General features: G+C 40.5%; 1 protein-coding gene across 16 annotated transcripts in view; it reads right to left on the bottom strand.

Moving 5' to 3' along the window:
* Positions 1 to 19,913, bottom strand: part of mark2b (MAP/microtubule affinity-regulating kinase 2b) — a 100,812-nt gene extending 80,899 nt beyond the window's left edge. For 6 of the 16 annotated variants that reach the window (XM_033984140.2, XM_033984143.2, XM_055228946.1 and 3 more), the window contains exon 1: positions 18,687 to 19,899. In XM_033984140.2, the coding sequence (XP_033840031.1) occupies positions 18,687 to 18,737 (51 nt within the window). In that variant the 5' untranslated portion in view covers positions 18,738 to 19,899. Of the gene's footprint in view, positions 1 to 18,686 lie in introns of all 16 variants that reach the window. The other 10 variants (XM_033984146.2, XM_033984147.2, XM_055228950.1 and 7 more) reach the window with 5 other exon arrangements.
* Positions 19,914 to 20,547: the final 634 nt, after the last annotated feature.

Genomic DNA, 20,547 nt, shown 5'->3' with positions numbered 1-20,547 from the left:
AGATTTTTCTGATACATGTCAAGAACATTCTAAAACTATTCAGAAAAAGTTAATTTCTGTCTTGTGAATGTGACACTGTTTAGTATCAGTACTTGCTTAAATGAGTATCTAGTTTTGATACTAGTTTTAGTATAGATTAGTATCGGATACGGATTTGATACTTCTGACCAGAATAAATTAGAGTAGTTTATGAGTAAGTTGTAAAATGAGCCTTGCAGTAAGAGCAATGTGGAGCCATGGATTCCAGTTTGTGGGTGGGAGAAGAAAAACACCTTCTGACTGTGGTTGCCATGGAAACTCGTCACTCGGAGTTCTGGTTGCAGCTCAGTGTAGCTCCTCTTTCTCTGCCATTATCCTGCTACAGCTCTATTCAGGGCTCTGAGGCTATTTATACAGCACAGGCCTATGAAGACACAGGCTAACTCTGTCTCATGTGCCGACACACAAGCATTTCTGTCGCTAATGACAACTAGTGATGTGATGTTCTTGAACAAGTCGGCTCTATTAAATGGTTCCTTAGCGTGAATGATTGGAACTGGATCTCTTTTTCTTAAAAAGCAAACCTTCCTTCTAATATGTATACATTTTTATACTGATTAATGCTGAACCAACAAAAAATCAGCTCAGAAGCAAAGTAAGCAACACGACTGAGAGTAACAAAACATATTTGGCATCATAATAACAGTTACATTTTTTATTATTAGTATTGCAGTCCAAAAGATTCGGATCCCATAAAAGAATGTTCCCTCTAATTTTTCACGAGTCTGAGCAAACACACAAACTCCCTGAGCGGTCCCATGGACCACTGTGAGCGACATCAGACGTGTTCACTGTGGTCATGCTGCATTGCATCCATCCAAATTAAATGGTTTATTAATAGAATCAAATTACATTACTTTTTAATTAAGTGCTTTAGCCACTTATACAATGAAAATGACAAAAATCTTGCTCATGACCTGTGTAGTATGTTAATGCTATTGGAAATATAAATATTTTATTTTAACTATGGCAAAACATGAGCTTCCAACCAAATCAAGCCAACTGTAAACTCCAATGTTGAAAACACACATAACATTTTTATGATAAAGCTCTGACTTGTGTTATGAGTATAAGCCATTGTGTGAAGCTTTTGCTGTGCACTGAGTGAGATTGTCCTACTGTGTCTGGGAGACAGTCCAGTAACTCTTTCAGTATATGACACGATCATTTGATTTTTACAACTCAAACTAGTGACAGTATTCAATGACCAATACACACAGAGGAATCTGTATCTGCACACCCAGCTGCTCTATTACTGTACATTTATATATCATATCAAAACACAATATAAAATGTGTATTTTTATATTTGTATATAAAATATATTCAAAACAAGTGCTATGGGTCAAAACAAATATATATTTACAAACCACACACTGCAAACAATGAACAAACACACACACACTTCAAAATGTAAACAAACACACACTGGACACTAAGAACACACTGTACATGTGACAGTGTGACAGTCATTCTGCTACAGTGGCTCAGTGGTTAGAGCAGTGGTTCTTAACCTGGGTTCGATCGAACCCTAGGGGTTCGGTGGAGGTCAAGACACGCACCCGACTCATATGATTCGAGCGTCTCCAGACGCTGGCCATGTCCTAATTCGACAAATGCACCCTTTGCTGTGCCTATCAATCACTGCTCCCTCCAAGCTGCTCGCGTGCGCAATTGCGCACTGCTGACACGGTCTCCGCGCACAGAAAATCTGTGCTGCGCACAAAAAAAAATCGAACCGGAGTTGAAAATAAAATAAACACACAATTCATTCTGCGCTCTTTTTCAATGTGAGTCAGTGAGTGTGACCAGTGACGAGCTGCTCCAGCCAATTATGTGATTTACATACGTATTTCAGAATCAGAATCAGAATCAGAAGACTTTTATTGCCATAGTCTGTGAACACAGTTCACAAACTAGGAACTTGATACGGTGAAAAAGTGCAACATAAACACACTGAATAAATACAAATACAAATACAAATAAGGGCATGCACAAAGTTAAAAAGATATGCTTAAAAAAATCAAATGAAATATTTAAAGGGAGAAAATATGTACAATAGCAGCATCAGAACAACAGTGCAAAGTGGCTTATTAAAGTGACCGGTGTTATAAAGTGTCCAGTATAGTGCAGATATTATAAAGTGTTCATGAGACAAACAGCAGAGAGGAAGAAACTGTTCTTATGGCGAGAGGTTCTGGTCCCAATGGACGGTAGCCTCCTGCCAGAGGGAAGTGGCTCAAATAGTCCATGTCCAGGGTGAGAGGTGTCAGCTGCTATACGGCCTGCTCGCCCCCGAGTCCTGGAGACGTACAGGTCCTGTAGAGATGGAAGGCTGCAGCCAATCACCTTCTCAGCAGAGCGCACAATGCGCTGCAGTCTCTGTCTGTCCCTGGCAGTGGCCCCAGCGAACCACACAGTGATGGAGGAGGCGAGGATGGACTCAATGATGGAAGTGTAAAACTGCACCATCATCTGGACTGGCAGCTTGAGTTTCCTCAGCTGCCACAGGTGGAACATCCTCTGCTGGGCTTTCTTGATGAGGGAGCTGATGGTCGGCTCCCACTTGAGATCCTGGGTGATGCAGGTGCCCAGGAAAGAGTCCACAGTGGTGATGGGGGAGTCCGTCAGGGTGAGGGGAGGCAGGGGGGCTGTGACTTTCCTGAAGTCCACAATCATCTCCACTGTCTTCTGGGCGTTGAGCTCCAGGTTGTTGCTGCTGCACCAGGACACCAGCCGGTCCACCTCCCTCCTGTAGGCAGACTCATCGCTGTCCGAGATGAGTCCGATGAGGGTGGTGTCATCCGCAAACTTAACCAGTTTGACGGAGTCGTGGCTGGAGGTGCAGCAGTTGGTGTACAGGGAGAAGAGCAGGGGAGAAAGTACACAGCCCTGTGGAGATCCTGTGCTGATAGTCCGAGTGTCCGAGACATTCTTCCCCAGCCGCACGCGCTGTCTCCTGTCTGTCAGGAAGTCAGTGCGCAGCTTATCAACGCCATTGACAGGCGTCCTCATGTCCCGCTCCCAGTGTTTTTAGCTGATGTGGCCGATGTGGAGTGAAGACTCGCTATTGATTCTAAGTGCTGTTTAACCCCTTAACGTTCCGATGGCCCGCCCTCGGGCAAAGATCCGCGCGTAAAATTAAGCACGCGTAATTGCGTAATTTTACGCACTGTTTTGCAACAGTTTTGCATTTTAAACACGATGAAACGGATAAAACAAAGGTGACCTAGGACACTGTGGATGTTTGTACAAGTTAAACTAGAGGCATCTCGGACCCGGAGCGGTTCGTGGAATCGAGTGAAGATCTCATGGTGGACTCAGGAGTAAAAGACCTTATGATTTGATGGACTGGATGCTGTTCCTGATCGGTAAGCGTGGTTTATTCTGCTATTGACTTAATTGTGGGTCAAATGTGTATTATGTGTAATCATTAGCATTAGCTAATGCCAATCTGCCCCACCAATCATTCACTCACACACCACTCGGGTGAAGTGTCTTGCCTAAGGACACAATGACAAAACTAAGGACACAATGACAAAAGTTGGTCCGAGCGGGACTCGATCCTCCAACCTCTGTCACAGAATGACTGTCACACTGCCACATGTATTTTTAGTTTCCAGTGTGCGTTTGTTCACACAATAGCAGTGTGTGGTTTGTAAATATATATTTATTTTGACCTATACCACTTGTTTTGAATATATTTTATTTACAAAAACACATTATATATTGTGTTTTGATATATGTAAATGTACAATAATAGAGCAGCTGGGTGTGCAGATACAGATTCCTCTCAGTGTGTATTGGTCATTGAATACTGTCACTTTGAACGGCATAAAAACATAAAACGACGTAAAAAAGAAGAAAAGGAACAGACTTTGCTGTGAAAAAATGCCATGAGAGTGGCACTTGCCAAGGGGAAGCCCTGCATTTCTGAACTGGTCTCTCAAAGGCAAAAGCAGAAGTCACACTGATTTGCAGTAAATATTCATTATTATTGTAGCCTGGTGGAAATTAGGTGATTTTTAAAATGTTAAAAATAATAAATAGCATAAATACAATAAATTCATTATTGGAATACATAATACAATAGAAAATGAAAATTATTTCAGTGTGGTAGTGTTAAAAAAGGTCATGCCTTTGTGAAAAGGTATGTATGTAATTTGTTGTGAGTTCATACATTGGTTAAACACTTAGCATCATTAGCGAGTTTTCAGTCAGCCACATCGCTAAAACACTGGTAGCGGCGCATGAGGAGCCTGTCAATGACGTGGATAAGCTGCGCAAATACGTATGTGAATCACATAATTGGCTGGAGCAGCTCGTCCCCGGTCACACTCACTGACTCACATTGAAAAATAGCGCAGAATGAATTGTTGTGTGTTTATTTTATTTTCAATTCCGGTTCGATTTTTTTGTGCGCAGCACAGATTTTCTGAGCGCGGAGACCGTGTCAGCAGTGCGCAATTGCGCACGCGCGCGGCTTAGAGGGAACAGTGATGACAACCACACCGCAGCTCAGTCAAAGCGATAAGAGCAGACAAGTAGACTTTTTTTTTTTTTAATAAAAAGACATTTTAAATGTTTCTGTAAGAAAACAGTAAATTAAACCTCTTAAAACAAACATATTAAATCATTGATTTGTCTGCAGATAAATTAATTTTACAATCCATTCAACAGCAGTGTCTCAAAAGGCCAAGGCAAATGTGGCTTCATAGTAGTCATTGTAATCGTCATTGTAGTAGTTGCTGTAGTAGTCGTAGTCATAAAAGGGCACATATTTCTTAGTTTGGATTACAGTATTTTCCAAAATATAAGTCACTCCAGACTAAAAGCCAAACCAGCCAAAAAATGCATAATAATGAAGACAAAACATACATTTTATCTTTAAAAGCAAGTTATAATAATAAAATAGAGAACAACAGGCTGAATAACAGTACAGCACGCTAACGTAACACATTTATATTTATTCAGCTACATGAAGTATAGACAGCAAACTGAATACATGTCTGGTATGTTAACATAAGATATCAACAGTTAATCAGATAACTAAAGTATAAAAAACAAGCTCACTTCAAATCACTAAATCCATTGAATTCTTCATCCTCTGTGTCGCTTCTGAACAACTCCGCCAACTCCAGAGGTAGATGAAGCGCAGATTACAATAACAATAATGACATGCCAATTTCTCATCTCCAAATCCTCTGTTTTTCAACCTTTCTAGAGTTGCAGCACACTTTTGCACACTTTCTTAAAAAGATGCCCCAACACACCATATACACCGAAACTTTTTCAAATGATCTGAGAAAAAAATATAACATTATGGTTCACAAACATGAACAATAAAAATGATTAATGCTATTAAACAAAATTCCTCCAAAATCTGAATTTCTCCACATCCTGTTATTGCTGACAACTGACTGGATGAAAATTGGCCCGCATGGCTAACTCTGGCACATTAACATGATGGACCAATGCATGTTAATTAGTGTGCTCTCTCCTATATTTATTAAAATAAACATATAGACCATGTTCCTTAAAAAACACAAGCTTTCACTTTTGTGGATGAATAAAACAGCAGAGGTAATATAAAGGTAGTGATGAAGTGTTGGGAAGTTTTCAGCAGTAGCCTCAGCATCCTGATGTGACGACAGCTCCTTGTTTGGTGTGAGAAACATGGCACAGACGAGCTTGCTCCCCTGTCACGTGTCAAGGCTCTAGACAGGGCTGTCAACCAAGCCCCTGCTCTTCAGTCTAGAGCTGAATGATTTAGTAAAAAGTTTAGTCTGCCTACAGTTACTTCTCTGTGCACATTGTAGATTCTATTGATTTTAACAATGCCACACCACACTAGAGGTAAGATCTTAAGCCCAAGCCCGAGTCCGGGCCGGGTCGGGCCTAAAATGTCAATCATTACGTTCGGGTCGGGTCGGGCCGGGCTTCTCTCTAGCTGACTTTTTAAAAATAAATATATGTTTATAAAAATGTATACTAAAACGATGTGTGGATACTAAACTTAGGAATACTTGTTATAAAAAAAATAATTTGGATAAAACAGAGAAGGCGCTGTAAGGTAATTGCTATTTAACTACTAAACAGGAGCTGCAGAGCCAGAGCATACTCTGCGCACGTGAACGCCCCCTCTTCCCCTCCGCAAGTCTGCATCTATTTTGACCTGGTATCCCTGATATGGAGCAGCAAGAAGTAAAGGATAAACTAAAGACAGGGGAACTGAAAAGGCAAACACGCACCGGCAAGAGTGAGGTGTGGAAATGCTTCAAATTGATTGTTGAAAATGCTACAGAAACTTGCGTTGGCTTCGCTGAATGTGGTAAATGTGGCGCTTTGCTTTCATACGAGAGCAAAAAGACTGGCACCTCGACGCTGAGCAGGCATTTAAACAGCTGTACTGGCAAAAGTGATGATCGTCAAACATCTATATTATCATTTGTCCCAAAGACCGCACCTCTTCGCGCTAAGCAGGCCATCACAGACAAGTGCGTGGACTTTTGCTGTCAGGACCTTAGACCATTTTCAGTAGTTAGTGGCGAAGGTTTTTTATTAGTAGGCTTATTTTTACGCATGTTTAACTTTGTTTGGTTCTTCTTTTTTTTTTTTTTTATCCTCACAAATAAAATATGAAATTTCGGGTTTGCTTCGGGCTCGGGCCTGCAAATCAAGTTAATTGGTCGGGCTCGGGCTGGGTCGGGCTGGATTTTTTAGGCCCGATCTTACCTCTACACCACACACCATTTTAGCTGACTAACTGACGCAGGCACAGGGAATCTTTTCTACGACTATTGATACTTTGCAGCTGATGTCATCAACATTCCCTGGAGGTGTGATGCTAACTGAGGCACCACTATGTCTGAAGCTGTGTTACTCAAGTTAGACTTTGTTTTAACACAATCTGACCATTAAGAATATCGTTGAGCCGATATTTGGAGCTTTTAGAGCATTAGCCTTAAGTCTCCTCCATAGGCCAGTATTTTGTTTTGGTTAATCTGCTGCCTAAAAAAATAAACAGAAAACTTTATATTAACACTTATTTATGCCACCATTGTAACTGTTGTACATTCTTCCATAGACATAATGAAGTACACCCCCAGCGTGATGTCACTGCAAAGTATTAATAGCCCTAATTAAATCAATATGGAAGGTCATCTTTATTTTGTTTTTAAAAAGAAAAAAGAAAATGTTATAGAAAATCGAGATTGATTAATATTTGGTTCCATATGGCCCAGCTCAAGAGGAATAACAGGTACATTACATTATAAGACCTGTGAAGGGTACAGTGCTAACACCTGCAGTACAGATCAGCTGATTACGCAACTCCAACAAACAATCCAGACAGTAGACCAGAGGACGTTATAATATTGATAAAGCTCGTTCTGAAGCCAACACTAATCAGGTTTACAAACAGTTCACTATAAAAATGTACATCATAAACATGATAAGGATTTTTGCTATAATCTAGCAGCCCTAGAATTAAACAACAAATGAAAAGGGTAAATTCTTATCTGTTTGGGAAATTCACCGTTGATCATAGAAAAATTAAGCAAGCCCTGCCAACTAATTGTTGTTGTTTACAGTCATGGCAAAACTCTGTTCTGGTCTCTGGAAGTTGTGAAAAGTGCTTATAAACTCATCGCAGTGGATAATTAGGATCCTCGAAATTCATAAGGTAAATGAGGAATAACTTTGAACTGCTGCAAAACATGTCTGTTTTCTTGTTTTTAAAACAGTAAAAAAATCACGTACAGTGCCTTTAAGTTCACATAAACAGAAGCATGCAGTAAAGGGCTCATCTGTAGCAGTTGTGTAGAGCGCTCGGGTTCTCACCTCAGGGCCAGGCCTGTGAAGCGAGTTCCTGTCCCAGGTAACACTTGTATGGTTAGAAGGCTGTGATATGAGCTCCCATCCCAGACTACACTTGTACAATTGGAGGCCTTAACCAAGCTTTCTGTCCAAGGTTACACTCATATAGATGGAGGCTTGTGACGCAAGCTCCTGTCCCAGGCTATACTCGTGCAGGCTCCACACCCAGAGTGGGCCGACCGGACGGGCCCGTTTACTCTCAGTGGCTGCACAAACGCTGTCACAGCCCAAGCTAACTTCACTACTCAAGAATAGCAACATACAACTTACAATGCACACAGCCATTTCTTATACAGATGAGCTGGCTACACACATGACCCTAGCAAGGAAACAATATGAAAATGCCAAGTTAGTAACTTATTTGACCTTACTTTAGTCATAAAATTAGATGCTTCACTTTTGTAACCTTTATGTATTCTTCAATATTAAATGTTCTGCACCTGATTTTTCCCATGCATTTCAGCAAAATATGTCTTGCCTCAGTCCAGATATATTGCATGCAGGTCTTGAGGTAAAAAATATGTCCCATGTATTGTCTACATCTAATTATAAATTCTTTTATTAGTGCATGTTAGCATGCCAGTTGTTGTTAGCTTCACCTCTTATGCAGTTAAAACCTGGAACAGTCTTCCTGAAGATGTGAGACAGGCCTCTACTTTGACAATGTTTAAATCCAGGCTCAAAACGGTTCTGTTCAGCTGTGCATATGACTGAAAGGCTTTTATTCTGCACTCTTCTCTTTTAATGGTAAATTTATGATGATTATTTGTGATTATTTATGTTTTGATTTGTGTGATTTTAATGTCTTTCTTATTCTGTAAAGCACTTTGAATTACCTTGTGTACGAATTGTGCTATACAAATAAACTTGCCTTGCCTTGCCGGCAAAACACTGCTCTGAGTGAAAACTGCTCATAAACCCATTGCAGGGAATAATTAAGATGTTCTGAATGCATAAGGTAAGTGAGGAATAACTTTGGATCACTACGAACTGTATAAAATGAACTATTTCAGTTTTTTTGCATATATAAAAATCAAGTACAGCTTGATTTAAGAATGCGAGGACTTCCAAGTGACTGGTACGACCATGATGGTCAAAAACAAACCAGTACTCAAGGGTAGTGATAGATAATATTGGGGGGGGGGGGGAAACTCCATCATGAGATATTTTTAGCATTTTTAGCACGGCAGTCCCCAGCATGCTAGCTATCACCTGGTATGCAATATTTACCGAGCATTCTGCAAACGCAGATGTAAACTGTCAGGCTAACTGATATTTCTAAACAGAGAATATTTATGAAAGTTCTACATTGATTCCGATCATCAAAACACCATTAGGATTATTTTTTATAGTTGATCTTTTTTTCACGGTTAGTCCCATATTAAGATCTGACTGATAGTTGGTTGAAATATTAATATTTGAAACATAGATATTAGAACCAACTTAAGTGTGCAATTTATTCAAATTTTTTACAATATAGCTCACTTTAAAGGTTCACTGGGATCCTCCTGATTCTGTCAGTGGTATAAAATAGTTTGAATATGATGATTGTGCTATTGGGAACGGTCTACAGGTAGCCTGTGTGTGCTGAGGGTTGACTGTTCCTGTTGCTAGGCCCCTCTCACTCCTGTCTTCTCATGCTCTTCTTCTGCCTAGCGACTGCTCGGAGGACGCTTCCCTCTTTGCCACACTGGGCATGCGCAGCAGATCCTGATGACTCATGCTCTGCACAGCCAATTGAAGCCTTGCTTTTCTCTCTTGCTTGCATACTCCACAGCAGAGGTAGATCCTGGGAATCTCCAGTCTCATCTGGGCTGTCTCCTTTTCGGGGCTCAGTGGTTTGAGAGAACAGATTTGGGAAAAGCATCACATTTTTGAGTTCTATGCTTTTGTGTATTGCAGGCTTTGATTTGCAGTTTGTTTCAAGATTTCATTTGCAATAGTTGTACACAATGAAAAGAAAAGTTAACTTGTTATTCTGTAATAGGGTTGTCAAATACTAATCTATAATAAACCTAAGATCAAAACTCATTACTCATTTGAGCAGCTTTAGAATGATCTTGAACTGTATCAGAACAAGTATAAGATCACATAGAATAGACTAGTATACAACCATGGCCACTTTTTATTTATTTATTTATCTGATTGGGACAATACATGCTAATGGACAGATATGATATAACATGAATGTAAACACACCGGGTTATAGTCAAAGGCTAAATTCTGTTGTCCCAAATGGCTGGGGTCACAAGCTATGGAGCCTACCCCGACAACTAAGGGATAACACAAATGTAAGGCATAAATGGTAATATTTAATGTTGAAAATCACATTCTATTGTCTAAATAAAATAATAGTTTTTATTATCATCATGGTATTGGAATCAGTATTGAGTTTGTTCCTTAGTATGAAAATTGAGTTTGAAATTTGAATATCATGACAAAATTTTGTAGATGTAGCATTTTTTTTCTAATTTTGCATATTGTTTAACTACCAAAAAGTTGCCAAAAGTCACATTTTGTTGTGAGTAGGACTGTCACGGTAGCTGCAATATTGCTACACCGCGGTATGATCAATCACACCACAAAACACCGCTTAGCATTCAATAACCTGAGCTGACAAGTGTCCTCAAGCATTCTGTCCCACATGAGTTTAGTGCAGAACCAGTGTTATACCATAACAACAATATATCCTTGTAACTGGTCATTTAGTGAACCGAAAAAAAATTTCTGATGCATGCACACGCACATGTCTGTCACTCATGCCGAGCTGTTTTATATAGCTATTTTTCATGTACAACCCCAATTTACATGTACTATAATGGGTCAAACACAATGCGAGTTATCAAAAATTCTTTGACCGTAACAGCTCTGGTTGTGAGCTTCAATAAATACATTTACAGAAAATATTTTAAAAAATATATTATTGGAATGGTCTAAAAAAAAAAATGAAGAATAAACAACCACTTGCTAGTCATTTTCCTGAGTATGCAGCTGTAATTGTAGGATGGCATGAGTGATGGGAGTAAAAGTAAGCCTACATGTGTGAGATGGACCTTAATGTGCAACAGAATAGGGTAGGGAAGGAAATGGATGTGGTTGAATGTATTTATAGTTGTGTATTACGGCCAGTACCAACAGTAGTTCTTATGCCTTTGTTCCTTTGTCATGTTTATTCCTTCTCTTAAAAAGAAAAGTTAAATAAAAAAGAGAAAATTGGACTGTCTAGATGAACAATGAATCCATGGCTACTGTTACTGTAGATGATGAATGAGAGTTGGCTTTTATCAGTTTTAGTCACATGTTGCCTCTCCTTTGGACCCGTTTGATTGAGAGCTACATCCCAGTCTGACTTTTGACCCCTGCATCACGATTACAGCCGCACACTCGGAAGTACAACTAGCAAGTTGAGGCTCTTTAACTTTATCATGGTGCCCTTAACAATGATTAACATTTATCGAGAGTATGTTAATGAAACTTGTTGCTAAGAAGCTCCACTTAGCTGTAACGTATATAGGTCCCAACATGCTTTCAAATTCTGTTATATTGTCTTTTGATTTTTGTTGTTTCGGTTTTATTAGAAAGCAGTTGTTGACACCATTCCAGGCCAGATCTGAGGAGAGTGACCTCAAGTGTGCCTGGAGTTAAGTTCCTGCCTCAGAAGAGGGACGTCCAATTTTGTCTTGAAATGTTAAAAACATTGAATAAACTGTGCAATCATTCACCAGTGAGGGCCCTGTCAAAGTAAACTCAAAAGTGAGACAGAAGTGGGGCAAGATTATGTGCTGAGGAATACACTAGTATTGATTTTGAACTGTCATTTTGCGCATCATGTACACACCCTCATCATGGAAAAGACACGAAAAAAATATATAAGTTCAAGGCAATCAATCTGGCCATCAAAGCAGGAAATAGAGCCACTGCACGTAAACTTGGAATGAATCCATGGTGCGACATTGGAGGTGGCAGCAGGAAGAACTTAGTCAATGTAAAAAGACGAGAAAAGCTTTCAGAGGAAATAAAAGATGGCCGGTGTTGGTGCCGTTTTATTTTCTAAACATTCAGGTATGTTCATCCTGTGTAATAACATGTGGCTTATATTCGAGTGTGGCCTATATATGTACAAAATTTACTTTCATTGAAAATTTATCTGGTGCAGCCTATATTCAGGTGTGCTCAATAGTCACCCACCACCCACCAAGCATATGTTCTTTCATTTTGATCCACTACGTTAAAGTGAAAATGAACCTTACCAGAACTTCAATGAGTTTATTTGGGCTGTGGAGAGCAAATGTCTGTCTGAAAATCAAATGCTCACCGTAAATGGGATGTCGTGTATCCATATCTGCCAAAAGTGTGGTTATAAGTGTGGTTATACAAGATAGTCGTTTTTATTAGTAATTGGAGCTGCAAAGTTATATGCTAACTTACCACAAGCACCTGAACATCTTGTAGCCCCTGTTCACACACTGGTTCTTTGACCTGATTCAGACTGAAACAAGGTTTTGGGGTTGTTTAGCACACCTGGATTTCCCTAGCACAGCAAAGCAGAGCAGTGTAGAAACAGGTGAGGGACTACACTGGTCCTTATTTCCGCCTCCCTCCGTGCATTTCCTCTGGCTCAGGTTGCTTCAGTAAACAAACAAACAAACATCCAGATGAAGCCATGTCTTCAGCAGTCCCATCCGTTTCTACTGTGCTCCAGGATTTACTTGGGGACATTGTCCATTCTAGTGGTATGTTATCATGTTCAAATGCACCAAGTGTGATTTTATTTGCGCTAATCATAGCATTTGTTATAGTTTGGCAATAGTGGCACACACAAAAGTGCAATGCAATAATTATGAGATTAAATTATGTTTAAACAGTGGAACTAAGTTGAGGGTAGGTATGGGACGATATTAAATTTTAGACTCACGATTATCGTGGCCAAAATAATCGCGATTAACGATATTATCGCGATAATTATTAACCTGTTAACGTTCCGACGGCCCAGGCCTATTTTACTACTTTACAGCAATGTACATACACTTCTGCGTCACCCGCACAAACAATATACACATCAAATTAAAGCTGCAGCGCTCGTCTTTCTGGATATGCAAACCATTTTCACTTGCAATCACCACAGTGCTGACAGGAAAGATGTTTTTATAGAAAAGTCACAAAGTGTGAATCTGGACTTCACTTACCATTGAGCGCTCTGGTTCTGTCAAACATCAACATATTCGCACAAAGTTGGTCTCATTTGTTCCGTAAAGGTCCAGAGAATATATTCCAGTCAAGAAATTATGTCCACAAAATAAGATCCTCCATGTCCAATCTGCTGCAGGAAAGTACTCCAAATATGAAATCTGCTCCGTCACTTCTTTGCCTTTCTTTAGTCGATTTCAGGCATAATAAACTTCTGACAGCGCCAACTTTGTTCCCCAGTGCTAAACACATGTGTTAGCTTGTGATTGACACCAGTGTTGGCCAATAAGGTGGGGGTTGTGGGTTACTGAGCCCGCATACAGCGAATCAGTGCTACAGATGACTGAAAGTTTACGCCCCACTCTTCCCCTTGTAGAATCAACCAATTACATCACACACGTTTAGTGACGTTTTCCCCTTACAGCCAATGAGCAGCGGGACAGGATGATGTACCACATGCCATGGTTTTCCGTAAACACACGTACCCGGAAGAAAATGTATACTCCTCAATGTCATGCTGGCGAAATGGACCGGTCCTTGTTGCGCCGGAAGTGACGCAAGTGCCCGTCGACGAACACTTAATTTTTTTAATTAAGGCACTTTGGTGAATTGGGAAACGAGTGGATGCAGAAATGTGTGCATAATGGCGCATTTTACGCACTGTTGTTTTGCATTTTAAACATGACGAAACGAACAAAACAAAGGGAGTATGTGATCGAGGACACTGTGGATGTTTGTACAAGTTAAACTAGAGGCATCTCTGACCCGGAGCAGTTCATGGCAAAGATTAAAGATCTCACAGTGGACTCAGGAGTAAAGGACCTTATTTTTTGATGGATTGGATGCTGTTCTCGATCGGTAAGCATGGTTTATTCTGCTATTGACTTAATTGTATGTAAAATATACTGTGTATAATCGTTAGCTTTGCTTCTGTGCATATAGTGCACATTCGGACCATGCGCTCTGACACATTTGTGTTCAGCTGTATGAATTAGACTTAATTTGTCTATTGTTTAAAAGGTGTTGTTTTATTCTGCAGTTTGCATTATTGTAGGTAAAAATCTAAGATGTGCACACATTAGCGTCTCATCTGTGCGCACAGGTGAGGCGCGCACTGGTACGTTCCTGTGGAGAGTTATGGATCAGACTTAGTTTGTGGTGTTTGCCCACTCTGTCATAGCAATGACACTTGTAGCTTCTGTGCTTATCTATGTCTGAACTATATTCTGTCAGATAAACAATAAACAAACATCTAAACGTTGTATTGGAACTGGAAACATGAGGTAGTGTGGTGCCGTAAAGGCGATTATAATCGTGCGCAATGATCGCGATTATTAAAAAATGCCACGAACGATTAATTGCGGACCTTATTTATCACGATGAACGATATTATCGTATATCGTCCCATCCCTAGTTGAGGGTGTATAAGAAAACTTTCAAAAACGTTTGGGTATAAAGAAGGGCTTTGCCATTTTTTACTGCTATTCTGCCTCTTTACAGTCATTTTTTTTTTTTTTAAGTAGATAGGTCTAATAGTATTTTTGAATCATTTTAGCCAATTAGGATGCTCAGAAAGCATAAGGTAAGTGAGGAACAACTTTGGACCACTGCAAACATTTTAAAATGAACTAGAAAGCAAAACACATCTGGGATTATTAAAAGAAACTATGATATCTTTATCATTATCATCCACATATGCATCTTAAAACCATAAGTACAATTTGGTCCTGATTTCAAAAGTAGATTTTTACTGTTAGTCCATTTTTCAGTGTCACCTAAAGCAGCTTGTTGCCATGGTGGCTAAACTAAAATGTGTTCCAGCCGCAGTGGAGCCGACCCACGTTAAGCCCGGCTACTATCAAGTGCCAGGCAGAGCATGGAGCAGTCTTTCAACATAAGGCTGTTCGTTCAGGACAAAATCTGTTTTAAACCTCTGTTGCTACTCGACTTGCATTTTCTTTAGTCTAAGTCTAAGAGATAGGAGGAAAAGTGCAGCAATATGAAGTGTCATTGTTTTTGATATAGCAGTTACAAAATTAAACTAAAAACCAGAGGTCAATATCAAAATATCGATATATTGTGAAACCAAAATTTGGTGATACAGTATCGTTAGCGTTGTCTGTGATATCAAGTATTTTTTTGGTATCTCATAGCCATTTTTTGTGATTGCACTACAATTTTGTTGCTTATTTTGTGAAAGGAAATTCACTTGATTAAAATATATGTATTTCATATTAACTTTGCAACAGTAGTAGTTTAAAAAAGAAATATTGTTGATAAAATGTATTTGGTTCACAGTGCATCATGTGCAATATATATTTTATCATATCTTGACAACATCATATCATAAGCCATGTATTGTATCGAATTGCGACGGACCCTGTTATCCCCAGCATTATGGTACAGTAGCCAAAAATAGTATCCATGTAAAAGTATAGTTACCTCAAAAAAAATTACCCAAGTAGAAGTATAAAGTAGTGGACTGAGAATTGATTCATGAAAGAGTAAAAAGGTATTTGGGGAAAGTACTACTTAGTACTACTCAAAGATAACATAACATCTGATTTATAATTTAAAGTTAATGAAATTGGAAAGACAAAAGATTAAATAATGCACAAAATCTGACACAAAGGATAGACACAAAAATGAGACACACTGAATCATATCTGAAGGACCAGTGCAAGAAACACAAACTTTCAAATCATTTCATGTTGTCGACATAAAGCTTTTGTCACTTGTAGACTAGGCATAGGACGATGCTGAAATTGGGTACCACGACCACCATGGCCAAAATAATTGCTAATTGGGTTAATGATTAAAGTTGCTGACCATTTGAAAATGTTATGGATATTAATACTTAAAATTTTAACGTTATTAATAAGTTCCATGTTTAAACAACTTTTGTATAATTGTACTTGTATTAGTGAAAACAACTATAAGCTACTAGTGGAGAACGTTATGGATAAGTTGCTTTTTTATATATGTTAGGGCTCACAAGATCAGAATCGAATCGAAATCACAATTTGAATGGACGCAGTTAGCAAATCACAAAGGCTACCATTTTTGAAGTAAAATAATTTTTTCCACAAACAAAAAACTCTCCTGTGTTATTCTGCATAAAAACTGGTAACCCTGTAGTTTAGACCTGTACAAACATGTTCTGAAATGTGATTTTTGTATTAGTTTGTCAGTTCAGATTTCAGTCTTTTTGTCAATTCTTGTGGAAGTGTTTAAAAACTTACCTTTGAATAGAATGTTGTAATTAAAACATAAACGGCAAATTGAATCGCAGCCACAATACAGTCCAGTGATCTGCTGGACTGGACAGATCCCTGCGGAGGTATAACCATTAACCCTGTGGTCAGTGGGCTGGACCAGGCCTGTGTGTGCACAAGCAGTTATATGTGACTAAGGTGTAAGATTGTCAAAAGTATTGAAAATCGGATATTAATTTATACTAAAACTAGTATCAAAACTAAATACTCATTTGGGAAAAACTCGAATTTACAGGAGCAGAATGAACCTTTCCTGAATATCCTTAGAATGATCCTGAGCTGTATCAAAACAAGTATAAGACCACATAGACTTGAATTAGAAGTACAAAAATTTCAAACTTGCTTTTTATATTAAGGTATGGTATAATGCGGAGTGTGGCAGGGGACCAGAACAAGGGAACCGGAACGAGGGAACGGGCGAACCGGAGCGGGCGAACCGGAGCGGGCGAACCGGAGCGGGGGAACCGGAGCGGGGGAACCGGAGCGGAGCAGGGGGGCTGGAGCGGACCTTTTGTGCCTGTGCGACCTTTCGCACAGAGACCCTTTGGCGGGCCTGTGGTGACCTCTCACTCCTCACTTTGTGTGTGGATGACTGATAGCAACAGCACACAAAGCACAGGGGGGCAGACAGCTTAGGTCCACTCCAGTCCAAAGCAAAGGACCAAAGTTTATGCCAATGGTTGTAGTTTAAAACTCTGCTTTAATGACAAACATTAGAAGCTAAGCTAACAAGACAGTACTGCATATAAACAAAAAACAACCAATAAACAATTCACCTAAACAAGTTAGAACTGGGCCAACACACAAGAGTTTCCATTAAACACCATTTCTCTGAGGAAAAAGCATTTGTGGTAAAACTCTCCTTCAGGACTTACCATTAGGTTTGTCAAAAGTATTGAAAATCTGATATTAGTATCAGTATAATAATACTGAAAAAAAAAATCTCATATACATGACACGACTTGACTTTATCACCAGTAAATACCCACATGGTGACTTAAAGAAAGCACTATTATTTTGTGATGAAAATTACATTCTATTGTCCAAGTGTTGTTTTTGTTGTTTTTGGTTTTCATCATTGTGGTATCAAAATTGGTATTGAGCCTAGGCCTGTCAGGATAATTACTTAATATATCAATCATCGTTCAGTGCACAATAGACGGAACAATTTGTGGGGATCAATATTTCATCAATATTATAGATTTATTTATTGCAGCTCTTGTTCATTAACAAATCTATATTGTCTATATTTTCATCAGCAATATATCAAACTTTATAATTTGTTATCATGACAGGTCTTTTCGAGCTTGTTCCTTAGCATCGAAATTTTAGCATTGTGACAACGCTAAATTTATTTATTTTTTCAGTATCAGTAGTACGTTGGGATGCAACATTCCAAGTGTCACCCAAACTTTCCCCCGGTACTGTACCTTTTAATGATGCACCACTAACATTTGATTTTAGATTATTTAATCCTGGTCTCTGAGAATTGTTCCACTTTATATTGTTTTATTGCTTTTCCGTAAGTTATTGTGCTAATGTGACGTCTCATGAAGTACTCTCCCTTCTGCATTAGTCTGTCTAAACAAGGCCCTGCCCTCCTGGTGCTACAAGCCAGCGGATTGTGCTGAGCCCAGGCTCTCCTCACCTCCCTCACCCGTCAGAGGCACGTCAGAGTGAACACACCTGACAGCACCGTGTTTCAACTGGAGGGCAGGAACAGGAAGCCTTGGTAATAGCATTAGACTGTCAGTAAATCATGACAAACAAGTACAACTACACTCAAGCTGCTTTTATTACAATGCGCTGCTTAGAGATGGGAAAATATAACCCACAAGAACATATCAAACAGGAGGTTTTTAACTACTCTGAATGACAATACAGAGTGATTAAATCACGTTGTGTGAGACGGCCCAGCTCATGTAGTTGCTGAATGTAAATATACAAGTGCTTTAGCTTAGTCTTTCCCCAGCCACTCCAATCACACCACAAGTTTCTCATACCACTGCATTACTAAGCTACTGCAGCTTTATGATCCAGGAACTTTGTACAGCTCAGAGATAACGCTGATAAAGACTGAACCAGGCCGTATGTTTTATTTACAGCGCTGAAGGCCCTGACTCTTAAAGCAAGAGGTCAACATCGTCTCTCAAGGGAGAATGTAATATGCTCAAAATGACCTCACAACTGTTGCGGACCTACTGTATGAATTTACACACACGTATACGCGCACACACACGCACGCGCACGCAGAGGGTGCAGCAAAACCAGAGGGAACAAATAAGAGGTTGCTTTAAGAGCCACTTACCTGTCCAGCAGAGTTTTCAATGACTTGCACCAATGGAGGCCTTGTTGACATATTGAATGACTTTGGAATTCCAAAGAGAGAAATGAACAGTGAAACACACACTCCTCAGTCTCTGGAGCACATTTAAAACCTTCTCTGTGGCGGTTGAATCCTCCAGCGGATGTTTCGTGCTAGCCCGCTAGCAGAATCAACAAGTAGACTGTGATCTACGGCAGAGCCCGCATCAGCGGCTAGCCTGTGGCCAGCTAGCGACACTAGCTAGCAGCGAGTCCACGTCCCATGTTTGTCAGAGGCAGGAGAAGACTAAATATACGTCGGCTACTCTGAGTTCCCGTGTGGGAGAAGCCGAGCTTCGCTGGGCATGTATTATGGTCAAAGTGGAGCTCTGAGCACGGGGAGGCAACACTCGGCCTTAGCCGCTGCGGCTAGCTTCAGGAAAAGTTGGGCAGTGTTAATGGTTCTTTTCAACAAGACACGGTTCAATTAGGCTAGTATGCTAACCAAGTGAGGAAGCTAAACCCCGTCCCAAAACAACGGACACGATCAAATCTCACAAACCGACACACGGGTGCCTCCACAAACTGTCTTTACATGGAAGTTTTTCTGAAAAGGCGCAGAAATCGCATTTTGGTCGTAAAACCAGCTTTGATCCAAACTTTTCAGGCCAAAGTTGTTCCCGGTCAGCCCTCGACCTTCCTAATCCAACAGAGCAATCCACATACAACAAACCCGGAGCGTGTATCCAAAATGTGTCCCGTGGAGCCCACGGATCTCACAATAGAGCCCAGATCGGACTTTAGTTGGAAGTTGTGTCCCGGTAGTAATTAGCCCGTGTGGCTAACGCACGGTGTTGCTCCGAGCTTCGGTAGAGTCTGTGTGTGTATATGTGTGGCGGCCACAGCAGGAACTGCCACAGCCAACCTCCAACTGGATCCACGGAAAGCACCGGCTCTTCCTCTGGCGTGCCTGTGTGGCGTGCTTGGAATAAGGTCGTTCACCAGTGCTGCACTGCAGTGTGGCGGCGTACCAGTCCGTCCTCTCGGTACACCGAGCGCCGTTATGTCCGTGACTCGACGACCGAAGGGACATTCAGGGGATCGTAAACTCCATTATCGCGAAGTGCGTTTGCTGGTGACGGTGCCTGTCGCGGAGAGCTGCGCCCGATTACAGACTATGCGCAAGATCCTGCCTGATACCGGAACAGGCTCACGGCAACATGGCTGCTGCACCACGACTGGAGAGGGCTGAGAGGAGGGGTTCGGTCGCGCTCGGCTGTACTCGGCTCCCTCCGAGCCCTGACGCCATTCCTCAGGTTGGCGAAGACAGGTGTAGCGCCAGGTTTACTGACGTTTACCCATGGAAGCATGGGTTCACCTGATGCGGTCACCACTGCTCCACTTTTTGTGCGGAGTCAAGTTTGGCATTAAACGTGCGACACGCATACTGACGTGACATCCATGTTTGGTTGTCACTGAATGGCGTTATGACTACAATGCCTCTCGGAAACAACAGTCTCACCCGGGCCTAAACTACACTACCCACTAAAGATCCCGTGCCCACACTGACTCAGAACCCGGGGCCAAAGGAACAATCCAAAGATTATCACAGCAGACACTCTTAGGCCTGTCAGAATAATACATTTCAAAGCACGATGTACTGCTACAGAGATGTACTGCGATAAACGATATTAAAACAACTCTAAGTCACTGACATAATAACAACAAAGCAAGATAATTCCAGCATACCATTATTGAAATAGACAGCACCATTAAGTGCCATGAGCTGCAACAAATAAATAGCAGAATAAACGAGTAATTAGCCATAGAAGATGCATACTTTCTACAGCTTAAATCTTAAAATA

Source organism: Periophthalmus magnuspinnatus, chromosome 18, assembly GCF_009829125.3.
Source record: "Periophthalmus magnuspinnatus isolate fPerMag1 chromosome 18, fPerMag1.2.pri, whole genome shotgun sequence".
Classification (NCBI taxonomy): Eukaryota; Metazoa; Chordata; class Actinopteri; order Gobiiformes; family Gobiidae; genus Periophthalmus; species Periophthalmus magnuspinnatus.
The sequence above is the reverse complement of the archived record's forward strand: the minus strand, read 5'-3'. Positions and strand labels throughout refer to the sequence as shown.